At 43.9% G+C, this 16,312-nt stretch overlaps 1 protein-coding gene across 1 annotated transcript; it reads right to left on the bottom strand.

The window, feature by feature from the left end:
- Nucleotides 1–11,825: 11,825 nt before the first annotated feature.
- LOC124684049 (protein SHORT INTERNODES 1-like) lies at nt 11,826–12,946 on the bottom strand. Its single transcript, XM_047218455.1, has 2 exons — nt 12,295–12,946; nt 11,826–12,211 (listed from the first exon to the last, which is right to left on the bottom strand). The coding sequence occupies exons 1-2, from the start codon at nt 12,944–12,946 to the stop codon at nt 11,826–11,828; spliced, it is 1,038 nt and encodes a 345-aa protein (XP_047074411.1).
- Nucleotides 12,947–16,312: the final 3,366 nt, after the last annotated feature.

The following is a 16,312-nucleotide window of genomic DNA, read 5'->3' as shown; positions in this document are numbered from 1 at the left end:
TCCTTGGGGGCCTCTTGCCCTTCTTGCTCTTGTTGTTGTAGAATTTCTTGTTAGGGGCTTTTGAATATTTTCCCTTTGAGTTTTTGCTCTTGTCCTTGGGAATGAGTCTTCCACCATGAGTCTCCCTATGCTCACAGGGGCATTCGGCGATGAAATGGCGCTTGTCATCACAGTTGTAGCATGATCTTGTTCTTGGACCCAAGCTAGTGAACCCACTTTTGTTGTTTCTCTTGATGTTGTCTTCCTTGGCCTTGGAAGGGTCAACCCAAAAAGATTTTGCATGGAAGGCCATGTGATCATTGTAGTGGAGTTCCAAATCTTCCGGATAGGACATACTCCAAGATGCCCTATATTGTTCTTGAGGGTACACTTCTTCTACGGAATTGACCGTCAAGGCAAGATTGTTCCCTTTTGACATACCAATGGCACGATTGCGAGAATCACAGGAGTTTTGCTCGAGCACCTTGAGGGCTTGCATCTCGTGCACGGCTTGTCGAGAAGTGAGAGAGGAATAGCATTCTCTCCCAACAAGAGTCTTGACATCAATGGGTTCAAACGGCATCATGCAATCGATGTACTTATCTTTTATCCAAGAGTCATTGATGTGGGTGGCACCCACATTCCGGAAAGCATCGGCAACGGTGAGAAGCCTTCCATACATGGCTTCATGATCTTCATCCGGTAGCCTCATGAATCCTTCGGCTTGATTCCGAAGAAAATTGTACTTGTTCCTTCTCATGCTCTCACTTCCAATGCAACTAGTGGCTTCCTTGGCGGTGGTGAAATTCCGAACACGAGACAATTCTTTTGTCCCCACACTAGTTTGAATCATGTGCAAGGCGGTGTCATTGAGTTGACTATCAACCGCTTCTCTTCTAGTCAACTTGTCGGGGTTGTATGGCTTGAAGCCTTCCACGATGATTCTCCAAAAAGTTCATTGGAGGCACTGCGAACATGAGAACGAAACTCAAATTGCCATGTATCGTAATCTTTAACATTAAACTTAGGTGGGTCGCCCCTAATGTTTATATGAGGATGGGGAACCGGGATATCGGGAGATAGGAAAGGTGGAGCTACTCGATTGTAGCTCACACCTTCACTAGTTCCCGTAGGAGAGGTACCAGGGGGTATAATAGTGTTTAAGTTATCACCATTCGAGGGTTTGGTAGAGAGGGGTGACGTCGAAGTATCTCCCCCTTCTAACGCACCCTTGTCCTTTTCCTCTTCGGTGGGGATGATGGGAGGAGCCGCGGGAAAGCGGTCATTAAACATTTTCATCAATGTTTCCATTTGGGTTTCCATGGCGGATCTCAAGGATGTTTCTACCGACTTGAGATCATCCATGGAGACCGGCTTTGCGGCCCCCTCCGATTGTTCATCCCCCGGCATACTCTTAGGCGGTTAAGCCCGAAATAAGAGCCGAGGCTCTGATACCAATTGAAAGGATCGTATGCCGCACCTAGAGGGGGTGAATAGGTGCTAACTAATTTTTAGTTCTTTTTCAATTTAGGCTTGACACAAAGGTAAATTCTCAAGATATGCAACTATGTGAATTTACCTATATGACAAGGTCAACGACTAAGCAAGATATAGTAATGCAATATAGAGGAGATAAAGGATAGAGGTAACCGAGAGTGGAGCACACGGAGACACGGAGTTGATTTTCGTAGTTCCCTTCCTTTGCAAGAAGGTACGTCTACGTTTGGAGGAGTGTGGTCGCTATGAAAGCCAGACCAACAGTCACGAAGACTTCACTCAGGTCTCCTGTGAGCAACGCCACGAAGGCCTAGCCCACTTCCACTAAGGGATTTCCTCGAGGCGGAAACCGGGCCTTTACAAAGTTCTTGGGGCACACATCCACAACCAAATTGGAGGCTCCCAAATCTGTAACAACACAACAATCAACAACAATACATCAACAACAAACAACTAGGGATCTAAAGAGGAACACTAGCAAAGGGGCCCTCAAGCATATGAGGGGGAAATGTAAATCGCTTCGGTGAGGATGTAGATCGATGTCTTCTCCTTCGAATCTCCAAAGATCAAGAGCTTTGGTTGGGTGAGGGAGGAGATCTTGCAAATCTTGTGTTCTTGAGGTGGCTCTAATGGTGGTGAGGCTTGGCAGAATTTTGGTCAATGATTGAGAAAGGAGGAAGGTAGAAGAAGGGGGGTATAAATACCCCCCCCCCCAAAATCCAGCCGTTGGAGTCTTCGAGGGCCGGATAATCCGGCCTAAGTTGGGGCCGGATAATCCGCCCCCACCAAAAATCCGGCCCTGGGAAAAATCCGGCCAAATGTCCGGCCAAAAGTCCGGCCCATGTCCAGGGCCTTACTGAGCCGCGTCACCTCTGGTCCTTAGCCATTTTTTGGGCGGCCGGATATTTCGAAAATATCCGGCCCGGATTATCCGGCCTAGGGGAAATTCCGGCCAAATGTCCGGCCAATAATCCGGCCCTTGTACTGAGCCACATCGCCTCGAGTCCTTAGCCAAAAATTGGGGGCCGGATATTTTGCAAATATCCGGCCCGGATTATCCGGTCTGGTGAACCTTTTTCAGCTTTCTTTTGACTTGTTTTTTCACACAAGTCACACATATTCATGTACCTATATACACCCTGCACCACTTCATCAAGCATTAGAGTATCACATACATTGACATCAAACACTCAAAACATATTGTGAGAGATGTTCTTTCAAAATGTCTTCTTCAGGTCTTCACCAATATCAGCATCTTCAACCACATTTGAAATCACAACAAGGAACAATACATTCTTACTAAGTTTCTTCCATCGGAGACCTGCATAAAATCTTCATCTTTAGCAGTTTCTATTAAATCTTTCTTCTTACAGTGACACCACCTTAAATGTACTTGCTGATTAGAACACCACGTTATTCTCCTTTAACTTCTCAAAAATTTGATCAACAATTATCCGGTATGGATCGACCATGATTTCCATATGATAAGACTCTCCATGTATTTGTTAGCCACCATTGAGTATTGCAGTGTAAGGGTTGATACGTCTCCAACGTATCTATAATTTCTTATGTTCCATGCTAGTTTTATGACAATACCTACATGTTTTATTCATACTTTATAATGTTTTTATGCATTTTCTGGGACTAACCTATTAACAAGATGCCATACTGCCAGTTCCTGTTTTCTGCTGTTTTTTATTTCAGAAAAGTTTTTTTACAAATATTCTCGGAATTGGACGAAACAAAAGCCCACGGCCCTATTTTCCACGGAGTGTTCCAGAAGACCGAAGAGGAGTCGAGGAAGGCCAGCAGGGGGCCCTCCCCATATGGCGGCGCGGGGGGCCCACAGCCACGCCGTGACGTGGGGAGGGAGCCCCTTGGCTCCCCCGACGCTGCCCCTTCGCCTATTTATTCCTTCGTCCCCGAAAACCCTAGTACCGAGAGCCAAAATACCAGAACAGTTCCAGGGACGCCGCCGCCGTCAACCCTAACTCGGGGGGTTCAGAAGATCTCCTTCGGCACCCTGCCGGAGAGGGGAATCATCACCGGAGGGCTCTACATCACCATGCTCGCCTCCGGACTGATGCGTGAGTAGTTCATCCTTGGACTACGGGTCCATAGCAGTAGCTAGATGGTTGTCTTCTCCTATTGTGCTATCATGTTTAGATCTTGTGAGCTGCCTATCATGATCAAGATCATCTATTTGTAATGCTACATGTTGTGTTTGTTGGGATCCGATGAATATGGAATACTATGTCAAGTTGATTATTGATCTATCATATATGTGTTGTTTATGATCTTGCATGCTCTCCGTTGCTAGTAGAGGCTCCGGCCAAGTTGATACTTGTAACTCCAAGAGGGAGTATTTATGCTAGATAGTGGGTTCATGTCTCCATTGAATGCGGGAGTGACGACAAACCCTAAGGTTGTGGATGTGCTGTTGCCACTAGGGATAAAACATCAATGCTTTGTCTAAAGATATTTGTATTGTTTACATTACGCACGGTACTTAATGCAATTGTCTGTTGCTTGCAACTTAATACTGGAAGGGGTGCGGATGCTAACCCGAAGGTGTACTTTTTAGGCATAGATGCATGCTGGATGGCGGTCTATGTTCTTTGTCGTAATGCCCTAAGTAAATTTCATAGTAGTCATCATGATATGTATGTGCATTATTATGCCCTCTCTATTTGTCAATTGCCCAACTGTAATTTGTTTACCCAACATGTTATTTATCTTATTGGAGAGACACCACTAGTGAACTGTGGACCCCGGTCCATTCTTTTACATCTGAAATACAACCTAGTGCAATCATTGTTCTCTTTTGTTTTCTGCAAGCAAACATCATTTTCCACAACATATGTTTAATCCTTTGTTTTCAGCAAGCCGGTGAGATTGACAACCTTGTGCAGGTTCCCTGTTGGCACCGGAATCCCTGGTGTTGCGCCGCACTACACTCCTTCACCAACAACCTTCACGTGATCTTCATCTCCTACTGGTTCGATAACCTTGGTTTTCTTACTGAGAGAAAACTCACTGCTGTACTCATCATACCTTCCTCTTGGGGTTCCCAACGGACGTGTGCTTTACCGTCACAAGCAAGGGTCCACTTGCAAATCAAGAAAATACATTGATTCATGATCAGCAGCAGCTATTTCACAAACATCAACATCAATGGCACCACCCTCTAGATCAACACCACTAGACTCTGGCATACCCACATCATCAACCATAGGAAACAGGTCCACCTTACGATTAACTTTATACTTTTCCAAAATCTGTAACAGCTGATGGGGGTGCTCAAGTTGTTTGTGCACCTGATTCTTGTTCATCCACACTAATTTAGCCTTCTATTTGGAGTCCCACAAAATTCTATTATAAAGAATATCAACCAATTGCGAAATTGGCACACTCTTAATATTATCCACAACCTGTGAAGCCACATTCCTCTCCTTGCCATAATCTAGTTTTCTCGGTGTACTAATGAACTCGTACTGATATTTTGTATACGAGCGTCAGATCAATGCTAGTCAATAGTTATGTAACAAACAGAGAAAACTAAGTTGCTTCTCTACGATGGTTTTGAAAACACACAGTTACCAATCCAACAAAGCTAAGAAATATTCACCTCTGGGTTCTCTCGATGATAGTTGAAGCCCCTAACCCTTCAATCTTAGGGATCATGCTGCAGGCATCAGGAGCCGCGCTGCCAGAGCCGACGCCTAAGACGCCATCTGGCTAGCTCTTTGCTTGATGTTGTTCGGCGATGATGATGCCGTATGGCTAGCTCTTCGCTTGCTGCTCCCCGGTCCTGGTTTGTTGGAAGATCTGGTTGCTCTCCTGGCTCATAGCTCTTGCATCTTCCGTCTGCACTGTTCCTCGCGTCGACGAGGGAAGGTAAGCTGCTCCCTTCAACTTGCTATTCATGCACCGTCGCTGAAATTTGTCACAGGCTTAGGGGTCTAGGGTTTGGACAGACAAAGAAGGGGGGTCTTGGCAGTACTAACAGCAGATGGATTTGACATGATGTCACATAAGGAAGGCACGTAATAGACCGTTGGAACATAATGTTGTGTGCTGACAAGTGGGGCCAAGCGGCTCCATAAGGGGGATATCACGATAACATTGGGATTGGTCAATATTCGCTCAAACAGACCCCTCACTGCAATTAGATCTCCAAATTTTCGTATTACACCGAACAACGAGTCTCGTGAGCGCTGGCAAAAAAAGAAGAAGGTCTGCTAGCAATTAGCCCCATCGGCGGGGTAAAAGAAAGGGGAAAAACTTTGAGGTGGCGTGTAAGCGAGAGAATGATGCCAAGCCAGAGCCGGCCGGTCGATCACTGAGCTGCCTCCCATCAGCAAGCACTAGGAAACACAAAGTACGTTTACGTACCCTCTGCCCTCGATCCTGACGAGCTGAGTGCTGAAAGCTAGCGTTTTCACACTGCCCAAGGCGGCCAGCAGGTCCCTCCTGCGTGCGCCCACCTCTAATTTACAATTTACAATGCCGATCCAGTTGTTACGTTGCACAAATATGAGGTTTAATTAACCATTGAATCCTTAATTTGTCACCACTAGCCTGTCTAGCCAGGTTACTCTTACAGTAATCCGTTGTTCCCCCTGCTAGGCCGCTAGCTCGCGTTAAAAATTACCGCTGCTGATTAGTACGAGTTGTATAGATAATTCATGCGAGCGGCGCGCGCACATGCTAATCACAGTGTCGCCGCATATGTGACAAACTCTAACGCGTTTTGCTTTGCGCATCCGGGGGGCGCAGCATGTGCAGGCGTACGAAGATTAACCTAATTTAATCTCCCAACTTGCATGCAAGGCTATATATATGTGTGGACATGCAGGCCTCATATATACCAGTATACCTAATTACCTATAGGACGTATAGTGGCAATCTTCAAATCCTTTTCGAAAATAATTTAACCTGGTGCAAAACTAAGGTTGGCAGCCCCTGCGGAAGTGGGCCTCCATCCCATGAAGATTATCTAAGATTTGCTAAAATTTAGATGTATCCAAATGATATTTAGTGTCTAGATAAATTTTGATAAATCTCGTACGTACAACCTTCGTGAAACGGAGGGAGTAATCAAATCTAAATTAAGATTGTAGTCAAATGAAGCCAACAATGTCACCTATCTTAATTATCTGACTTGTTTCACTTCTACATCCTTGCATGCACGCGAGAGAGAGAGAGAGAGACAAAGATTACATACGCTTGAATTGATCGGAGAATTCATGAGTAAGATCACGTTTATGCATGCAAGACCAAAAAAAGAAGGAAAATTTGTTTTCAAATTTTATGGCATGTGCTTATGGTACTGTGGTTTTTGTATTGTTCAACCATCTGTATGATCGATTCTCCTTAGCTAGAAATATAGAATGGGTGAATTGCCATGCACCCATGCATAACCGTAACAGATGTTCCACTGGTTAACGATTAATCGTTTCTCCCAACTAAGAAACTTCGCAGACTTTATCACTTATGTATAGTTTCTTGAGAACTATCAGCATGTTCAAAATTATAAGATGTCCTAGCTTCTTCTGAAATCTTACGTATCTAGACGCATTTTGGTGCGTCAGTCCATTCATTTTCACTCCAAAAGATGTCCAGATTGTGGTATCGAAAAAATATTATAATTCAGAACGGGGTAAGTGGTAATTAACAAATCACTCGAAAGGAAAGGCCACAAAAAGATGAAAATTCAACCAAGACGACAACGCACATAATTATGTCTGCACTAATTATGAAAGTTCGATCCAGAAAGTACTAGCTAACTAGCTATTGTACACATAAGACAGTGTACACCATTAAGTATTTGTGACCCCAATTAAAGCTTTTTTTGACGTGCAGGCATGTGAGACACAAACTTTACAAATTAAAGCCCTCTCTTCTGGGATCATATAGTGTCTTTGCAATTTCCTTAACACCTCTTAGGCTCTTACCCCACACTATTGTTAACCATCCCTCGCTAAGCTTTGCTTTAGAGCTCTTCTTTTATGCTGTGGAGTGCTTGCCTGTATATGCATTATGCTTGCAAACACAGACAACAGACTATATAGGAGGGGGCCAGCACCAACCAGGCCCACATGCATGCTCAGTACACAAGGCACTCAGAATAAGTGAATATTTGCAATTAGGGCCCTATAGCTAGAAGGGGTGGAGGCTGGTTGTACAAAGGGATAGAACTAGGGTGTTCGGTGTCGATAGCTAACCTGGGCCAATTTTTTTTTTTGTTAGGTCTGATTCCTTGTTTGTCGCTGTAGTAGCTCAGGATTATGGTGATGACAAAGGGAGCTCATGCTAGCCGTTTCTTTTAACAAGGTCAAGAATTTGTTGTTAGAGTTGCGCTAGGTCATGGTCTCATGGAGAGGGCCAGAAAGTGGTCCACAAAATCTAAGACGACGGCCTAACACATGTCTCTTTCCTCCCTGTACGTGTATGTGATGGAGTGTACCGCTCTAGGCTTATGTAATGCGAGGCATAGCCATTATGTTTGCCGTAAGACCCACTTAATAATGTATCTATATCCAATGAACATCAAGCCTTTTTGCTGCATTCCATGGGGGCCTAGTCAACTTCGTCCAAAAAGTTCAAATTATAAGGAAATTTGGTTAAGCATATATGGTTATATCCTTATACACTTCTGCTCTCATATGTTGGCAAGCGATGTATAACCATGGATCTAGTCTTGTACTTTGACACACATATCACGACCGGCGCATAGTATGAAGCGTTAGTAGATTCATCTGGTAGCTATGGATAGTATTTATACTATAACAACGACAAGATTATCTAGCTGACCTCAAAAGAGGACGGGAGAACATCTTAGGAAACTTAGGATCCTTTTCATAGAAATTAGCAAGGACAGAAAATGGATATATTGTGCATTATGCTTCATGGTTGATGTATTCAGTAAAGGACTCTGGCTGGCCTTAATTAGGGAAGACCAATGAATATCATCTCTTTCTCAATCCAATAGAGTTCCAGTTGTATATATACCATTCGATCTTAGTATATTTACAAACAAAAGTGAACTTCTTTAGCCAGCTACAAGACTACACAAACAAAAACAATAGATTTTCACATCCAAACATTTTACCTGTGTGTGTATCTTTCTGTTCTATAGATAAATAATCGTTTGTATCCTCAAAACTAAGCCCTATATGCCGGCCATACCCATAACTAAGCTACCAAAGCATCCCCTAATTACCATTATTATATTGTAACGTTTATTATAATCTTGCAACACAACTGGCTAGTTCAAAAAATGAGGAACTTATGCCAAATATTAATAAATACTATTAAGGAGCTCTTGGTTAAAAACTTAGAATTATATTTAAGATTGTTAAGAAAAAGAAAACGCTAGAACATTAGAATTTTAGTGAAACAATTGTGGTATAAACATCTTGATAATTCTCTATCGATAATTATACATCTCAAATTATGCTTTTTGTCCAAGAGCCGTCCCTATAGACAAATTAGCTACCATAAACATTAAGGTGCGGAGTCGTGGAGCAGTACAAGAATGGCTGAATGCTTAGCTCCAGAGTTAATAAGCTTAGAACTGGTGCGCCATTCCATGCATGCTAATATTTTTTGTTCTCTCAAATTTTAATATTGAACACAACAACAAAATGCAACGCCACCTTGGCATATACTCCCTCCGTTACTAAATATAAGCCATATAGTGTTTTGAGAGAAAATCCAGAATATAAGGTTTACGAGGTTGCCCCACTTGTATGGCAAATATTTTTATTGATTTGATTATGTTTCCTTAGCTTATGCAAAGTCCTCTATTAGCTCACGTTAATTGTCTAGGGTTAATCCCAGCCAAGCATGGTGTAATTTTTCCAAAATGTGCGTTTCTTAATTTTCGTGCCAAAAACTATATGGCTTATATTTAGGACCGGAGGGAGTATAGGTGATGATAAAGGAGATGGTGTAAGTGCCATCAAATATATTTTATCGGCAAAGATATGTCTACCGTAGAACCTAAGGTATTATGTCGGTGATCTAAACTAACCGAGAAACAAACTATTAGGTTTAGAACACATGGCATTCTATCCATGCATGGTTCTCTTGTTTGCATTATCAAGTAAATAAGGTTGCCAATGATAATAGGTTGGGTGGTTAGGAGGGTGGTTGTACCCCCAGCCAAGCAGAGTTCAAACCCCTAGTTTGACATATGTGTGTCTCATAAAGGCGGAATATTCATTCAATGGAAGGCGACATTCCCGTCAGCAACGATGCGCTTATGGTGGCTTCGTCAATTTCAAGATCCAGCCCGCCGGCTCAGTCTTCCGGAGGAGCTCATAGGGGTAGGGTGTGCGTGCGTGCGTTCATAGGGGTGAGTGTATGCGTGTGTATGTGAGCGTCTGCGTTTGTACTGCGTTTCTCAAAAAAATTATGTTTGAAAACATATGTACCTACAGAAGCATAGTGTGCGCTCTAAAATTCTAAATTATTATATGCTCAGTAGAGTAAAACACTGCACAATACCGGGATGTATATATCACAACTTTGGTGGGACCACTCATCTCCATGAATCCGAAGGACACGATAAAACACACAGATATATACCCAATTTTCTTATCAATATATGTTGTATGTCCTCTATGTGAGATGGAAAAAAGATTGTTGCAAAATCAGCTAAAAATTGATGTGCATGCACAAAATAGGCTTGTAAGGTGAGTTAAAACCCATGCCGGTCCAAGGGATTGTACCCAATGCAAGACTATCAGAAGTACCCTAATTAAGTGGGAGAAACCTAATATAGCAAATGGCAATATGTAGAACACGCAGCAAGTGTTGTAATTATGAGATTCTCAAAACTGATGGCATGCATAAATAAGTATGATCCAGCTCTCAATACACAAAAGTATGTGGACATTATTTGGAATGTCTCCTCATGCATGCACATATATAATCTAACACAGACGATTATAAAGAAGCATGCATGTATATGAATTGAATGATGATTCGTTCGTAGCTAGTGGCCATTGGTCAGGCTACAGTGAATTACAATCCTAGTGTGCTTGAAAATAAGTGTGCAGAAGGGGGAAAAGAAACAAAGTAGAGTTGAGGCTACAACTAGATATAGCATATGGACAGTACTCACTGTACCACTCTACGTATATATAGGCCGGCCGGGAGCTGAGCAAAATTGCAGAGTAGTGTTGTACTGAAGGACAAAGAGATCATACCAACTGTGATCTTTATTTCGTTGGAAAAACTTTATACTTGTATAAATGCACAATGCACTATTAATTAATGAATCTTCAGTTCGTTGGAAAAACTAATTGATTCTAAGACTGAAATTATCTAAGATGAAGTCAAACTACTCCTAGTTAGCAAGAACCTGAAATGCTACACTGTGCATTAGACTAACACATACATGTCTTAATGGCTAGGGTTAGCTTGGTTTTTTATTTCGTTAAAGTAAATCATGGACATTGTTGACATTCCATCATTCCATGTGACTAGCTTGTATTGGTTGGTATTTCTCTATTCTCTTCATAGAATTGCAACATTGATCTGTGTCACTTCAACAAAGAATATTGGAAATAGTACCCTACGAAAAGGAGGAACAGTGGTGTGACAAGGTCACTGTGTACTCTAGAGAGAGGAAGAGATAGAGATTATGCAAAGGAATTCATAGAATTGCTGTACCTTCTCTTGTGATGTGGAGCAAGGAGAAGCTGATTGCTCATGCATCCCAAGGCACAACAGAATTATATGGCACGCTCTGGCTGCTTAAACAGAACGAGGCAATGCAGCTATAGAAACATAGATGACATGCAAAAAAGAATTATATAAAAAGCACAACAAAAACTCACAGCTTTTACCCATGCTAGAGCCAGAGAGAAGCTTCCCCATGCACACATACAAAAGCAACTCCCAAGCAAACGATACCATGTAATGTAACGGTATACTATACTTAAGTACTACTTAAGATATAATATAGTAAGCAGTAAACTATATATGATTAACTAAAACCACGTGCTGCATGCGAAATTGAGTAATAAACAATTTCAAATGGAAGTGCTTAACATACATTTATTTTTATCTCTCTTTAATTGCACCAATGCATTAAGGTCATTGCTAATTAATCATACTGAAAATCAAGATGCATGGAAGGATCAACAAGAAATGGTAGTAGCTAGCTAACAAGATGCATTAGTGTTCATCACCAACGGACAAGTACTCGGACAGACAACAATGATCCTCCTCTTCTTCGATCTTCTTGGCTTGCTTTTGCAGTATTGCTCCACTTTGATCAATGCAACTAGATCGTCATCTTTGAGAGTAAATGAAATTCATGGCAGGAATTGAAGCTAGGTTCTAGGGTTATGAGGGAAGAACTGGGTGCCTGCTGCGAAAGCGCCGATCGGCGTCGGGTAGGGGTCCATGAGCACCGCAGCGGATGTCGCAGCCGTCGTCCCGTGCCCGCCGCCGACGGCCTCGCTGCTCCCAGCCGGCGATGAACCCTCCCTCCCGCCCCCTGTCAGCTGATGGTACTCCGCCGACGTCGGTGGCAGCTGCCCCGCCGCCTCTTCCGCAGGCCCGTGGTCCCGCAGGATCCCCTTGAACGTGTGCCCGCCGATGCTCACAGCCGTCTGGTACGCGAACTCCGCGTCCGGCTCGTCCACAGGCCCGATCCGCACGCACCGGAAGACCGCTTCCAAGCTCAGCTCCGGCGGGAACCTCCCGTCTCCCTCGCCTACAAACACAACGGCTTCGTCAGCGTGCTGAACGGTGCAGTGTCTTATGGCACTATAATTGAGTAGGTACCCGCACACGAACCGGAGGATGTGGTGGTGTCCACCATGGCGTTGGTGGCGGATGGCAAGCGGCCAAGGGAGCGCACCAGCTCTCGCGGCCGCTTGTTGGCCACGGCAGCGGCGGCGGCAGCGCTGTTGTTGGCGGCGGCACCACGGAAGAGAGCGGCGAGCTGCTGCTGGCGCTCGCGGCGCTTGGAGGCAGGGACCCAGGTGCTCTTGACGTGGGTCGAGCAGTTGAAGCCGCGGCTGCGGCAGCAGGTGCGGCACCGCTGGTGAGTGCAGTCCTTCTTGGCGTTATTGCCGCAGTCCTGGCAGCTCGTGCCGGCCCTCCCGCCCCCCGGGCCACCGCCGCCACCCACGCCGATGCCGCCCACTCCGCCGCCGTCATGCGGCGAGAAGCCCAGCACGACGCCAGTGGCTACACCGGAGGAGAAGAACTGCGACGTATGCGGCACGGCCGCCGCCTGCTGGTGGTGCGGGTGCCATAGCTGGAACCCTATCCCTCCTCCTCCCCCGCCGCCGCCGCCCGCCGTGTCGGCGGCTGCGGCGGCCGCGCCTCGCGCGTACAGAAACAGGCTGTCTGCCCCGATTGGATGATCACCGCCGCGCTCTCCGCTCCTGCCCCCGCTTCCTCCTCCTCCGCCGCCGCCTCCCCTCAGAGAGAACCCAGCCATCCACGGAAGCCAACACCCATCAAGAAGCTCCGGCCACTTTGCTTGTTCACTTCCTTGCTCACTTCCTCTCACCTCGTCCTACAGAGTAGTACAGACAAACCAAATAAAGAAAGTAGATCTTGGGTGTAAGAAAAAAGCAGAAGAAGCAGCAGAACATGGCAGACTTGGGATTGCAGCTCAGATTTCAACGTAGCTCGCCGCTAGATTAGATAGATCTGCCACTGAGATGCTGATGCACACATGGATTTCTACGCAATTATGCACGCATATATAGCAGCTTATCTAGGCTCGGTTAGGGGTGTTGACACGCATACATGTACTACTAGCTACCAGCAGCCGGTGACAAACTTGAGCCTGCCTAACTAGTTAGGAAACTAGTTACTACCGCTACCACACCAACACAACTACAAATCTATCTACTCACCTTTGCGTCTTGCTGGGAGAATAATAGGTAGCTCGATCTTGCCTCTAATTCTCGATCCTCCTCCTGGTTAATTCCTCGGATCGTCCTAAGGCTTTGGCTTTGCTTCACTAGGAGGGATGAGCTTGGGAGGAGTGGGGTAAGCTGCTTTTTGGGGTGGTGAGGAGAGTGAAGTGCGTGGGTAGGCTATATAAAGAAGAAGGATTGGAGGAGGGAGAAGAGGCCGGGGATGATGGGTTGGAGCGGGTGCTCCTCGCCTGCTGCTGCTGCTGCCGGGGAGGAATTCTAGAGAACGTCTGCAAACGCCGCCATGGAGGCGGCTCGAACCTTAATTTCTATTTATTGCTTCGCGCAGCTCGGCGCTCCATCTCATCTCTCTCTCTCCTCCTTTCCCTGTGCTTCCCTCTCTGTCTACCCAACCAGATGAAAGAGCAACAAAGGATGCGAGGAGAGAGAGAAGAGAGGAAATAAAGGAGAAGAGGGAATGTGTGTCTACTAGTAGCAGTACTAAGCTTTTTTTTTTTTTGAGGTTTTTGTTTTATTTTGCTTTTTTGCATTGTGTGCCTTGCCTTGTTGCCAAATTACAAGAGCTGCCCCGTCAAAGACAGTATGACTACATGGTGACAAACGGCAGGGAAGAGGAGGAAGAATTTTTCACTGACAGGAGAATGCACCTTTGCTCTCTTGGTCGTCGTCTTCCCCGGCCCAGCTAGCCCCATGCACTGCATTTCGTAATGCCTCACACCTCTCTACGGTGACTATGCATGTCTGCTTTAATATTCATTTTATTTAGCTGTAATGTTGAGGTAACTTTTATGATATACTTTTTTACGATAAATTTTATCATATACGTAGTACTATTAGTGTTATCAAACTAACAAGACGGGCATGCCTATTAGAATGACATGGCAGCCTAACGAACGGGCAACTCCGGGTTACCAAATTCTCTCAAATATCATTGAATTTTACAAAATAGCGTAAAATTGTGCCAAAAAGGCTGGCGTTGTTATTCTAATAGATGGGGTGTGTCAATTTGGCGCCAAGATCGGTGAGATCTTTTTAAATATGATCAACATTGGCAAAATGTTACCACCAGGAGGCAAAAAAAAAACTAGACCCATGCGCACTAGTCGCACATGGCATATTTTCATAGAAGGATCTATGAGCCTCAAACATAATTAACACCAAACTAGAACCCGGGTTGCATGCCATCGAGCTAAACTCTTGCTCGAGCTAACCACCTGACCCGGCTGTAATTTAATATAATTGTTATACATTGTAAGGCCTCGAATAAATGCAAACTCCTACTCCTTCGGTCCAAAAATATATGGCCCCCTTAAATTTCGTTGGTCAACAACTTACAAGTCTGACTATGACTTTTTAAATTATAATGTCTAGAATTTTTTTATAAATGTATACAAAAATGAAGACATTTGCAAAATAAATGCAAAGATACCATTTATATATCCTTAATCCATATAATTTGGTATACTCCCTCCATCCGCGAATAAGTGTACATTTTTTTAGAAGTCAATCGATTTTTAAATTTGACTAATATTTTACACAAAAATAGCAATACACGTGACATCAAATTACTATACTATTACACTAAATGTTATTTAGTGCAATAAATATTGCTACAACTTTTAGGGACTTAGTCGAACTTAATGAAGTTTGACTTAAGACAATCCAAATTTACACTTATTTGTGTATGCATGGAGTGTATATTAGTGGTCAAAGTCCTGCATCGAAAGCCACGCGAAAAAAGTGTGCCTTATATTTTGGGATGGATGGATACATTAAAAAAAGTTACACACCCATGCATGAAGTAGTTAATCAGATAGTATTGTGACCATATATATATGCTACTTCTTCCATCCCAAAATAAAAGGTGGCCTTAATTTTCGTTGGTCACTTATAACTTTGATTATAATTTGTACTTAGAACATCTTTATTAAAAAATCATAAATATATATGTGAAATAAAAGAGATTTGATACAAATGCAACAATATTATTTATATATTATAAAAACATATATTTTGTATATATTAGTGGTCAAAGTAGTGCATCAAAGACCGGGTGAAAAAAGTGACTTGTATTTTGGGAGGGTGAGAATACAAATTAGTGACACTCAAAAAATCACAAGTTCTTAGAAATCAGGCCATCTCCAACATGAGCCGTATTTCAGACCGCTTTTTGGTCCGCCTGGGTCCGGATGCGCCGGCCTCCGGATAGGAAAAATGCCACGGTCCGGATGCAGATGATAGTGGCCCCAACGGCGACTCCTCAAATGTCCGCGGCCGCACACGTTTTACTGTTTTTTTTTGCTATTCTCACATATAGATTGTTGATAAAAGTAAAACATGAAAGCTAAAAGTTTAAAGTTTATTACAACAAGTAAACATAGTTTTACTACAAAATATCATATAGCATACTTTTACACAAATGGCAACAACTGTTATGGAAATCAAATAAACATTAGAGGACTAGCTCTTACCAAGATGAGTCCACATATGTTGGACCAAATATTTTTGGAGGCGGTTGTGATTTTCCGTGTCACGGATCTCATGCTAGACAGCTAGGAAATCGACCAAGTAAGTTGGTGGTCCGGGTTGAGGCGCAACATTCTCACCTTGGGATTCCCAACCTTGATCAAACAAGCTCCCATCACGCTTATCCACAACGATCATGTTATGGATGATCACGCAAGCAGTCATGACCTCCCATAGTCTCATGGCTCCAAGTCCTAGGAGGGTGTCGAACTATGGCCCAAAGTGACCGCAACACGCCAAATGCCCGCTCCATAACCTTTCCGCGGGCCTCTTGCTCTTTAGCAAACCTTGCATCGGCCTCGTTTGCAAGCAGGTGGATTGTATTCACAAGTGTGGACCATCCAGGATATATACCATCAGCTAGATAGTATCCTTTGTCATAGAGATGGCCA

The sequence above is a fragment of the Lolium rigidum genome, chromosome 1, assembly GCF_022539505.1.
Source record: "Lolium rigidum isolate FL_2022 chromosome 1, APGP_CSIRO_Lrig_0.1, whole genome shotgun sequence".
In the NCBI taxonomy this organism is placed as follows: Eukaryota; Viridiplantae; Streptophyta; class Magnoliopsida; order Poales; family Poaceae; genus Lolium; species Lolium rigidum.
Note: the sequence above shows the minus strand (reverse complement) of the source record. Positions and strands in the feature narration are given on the sequence as shown.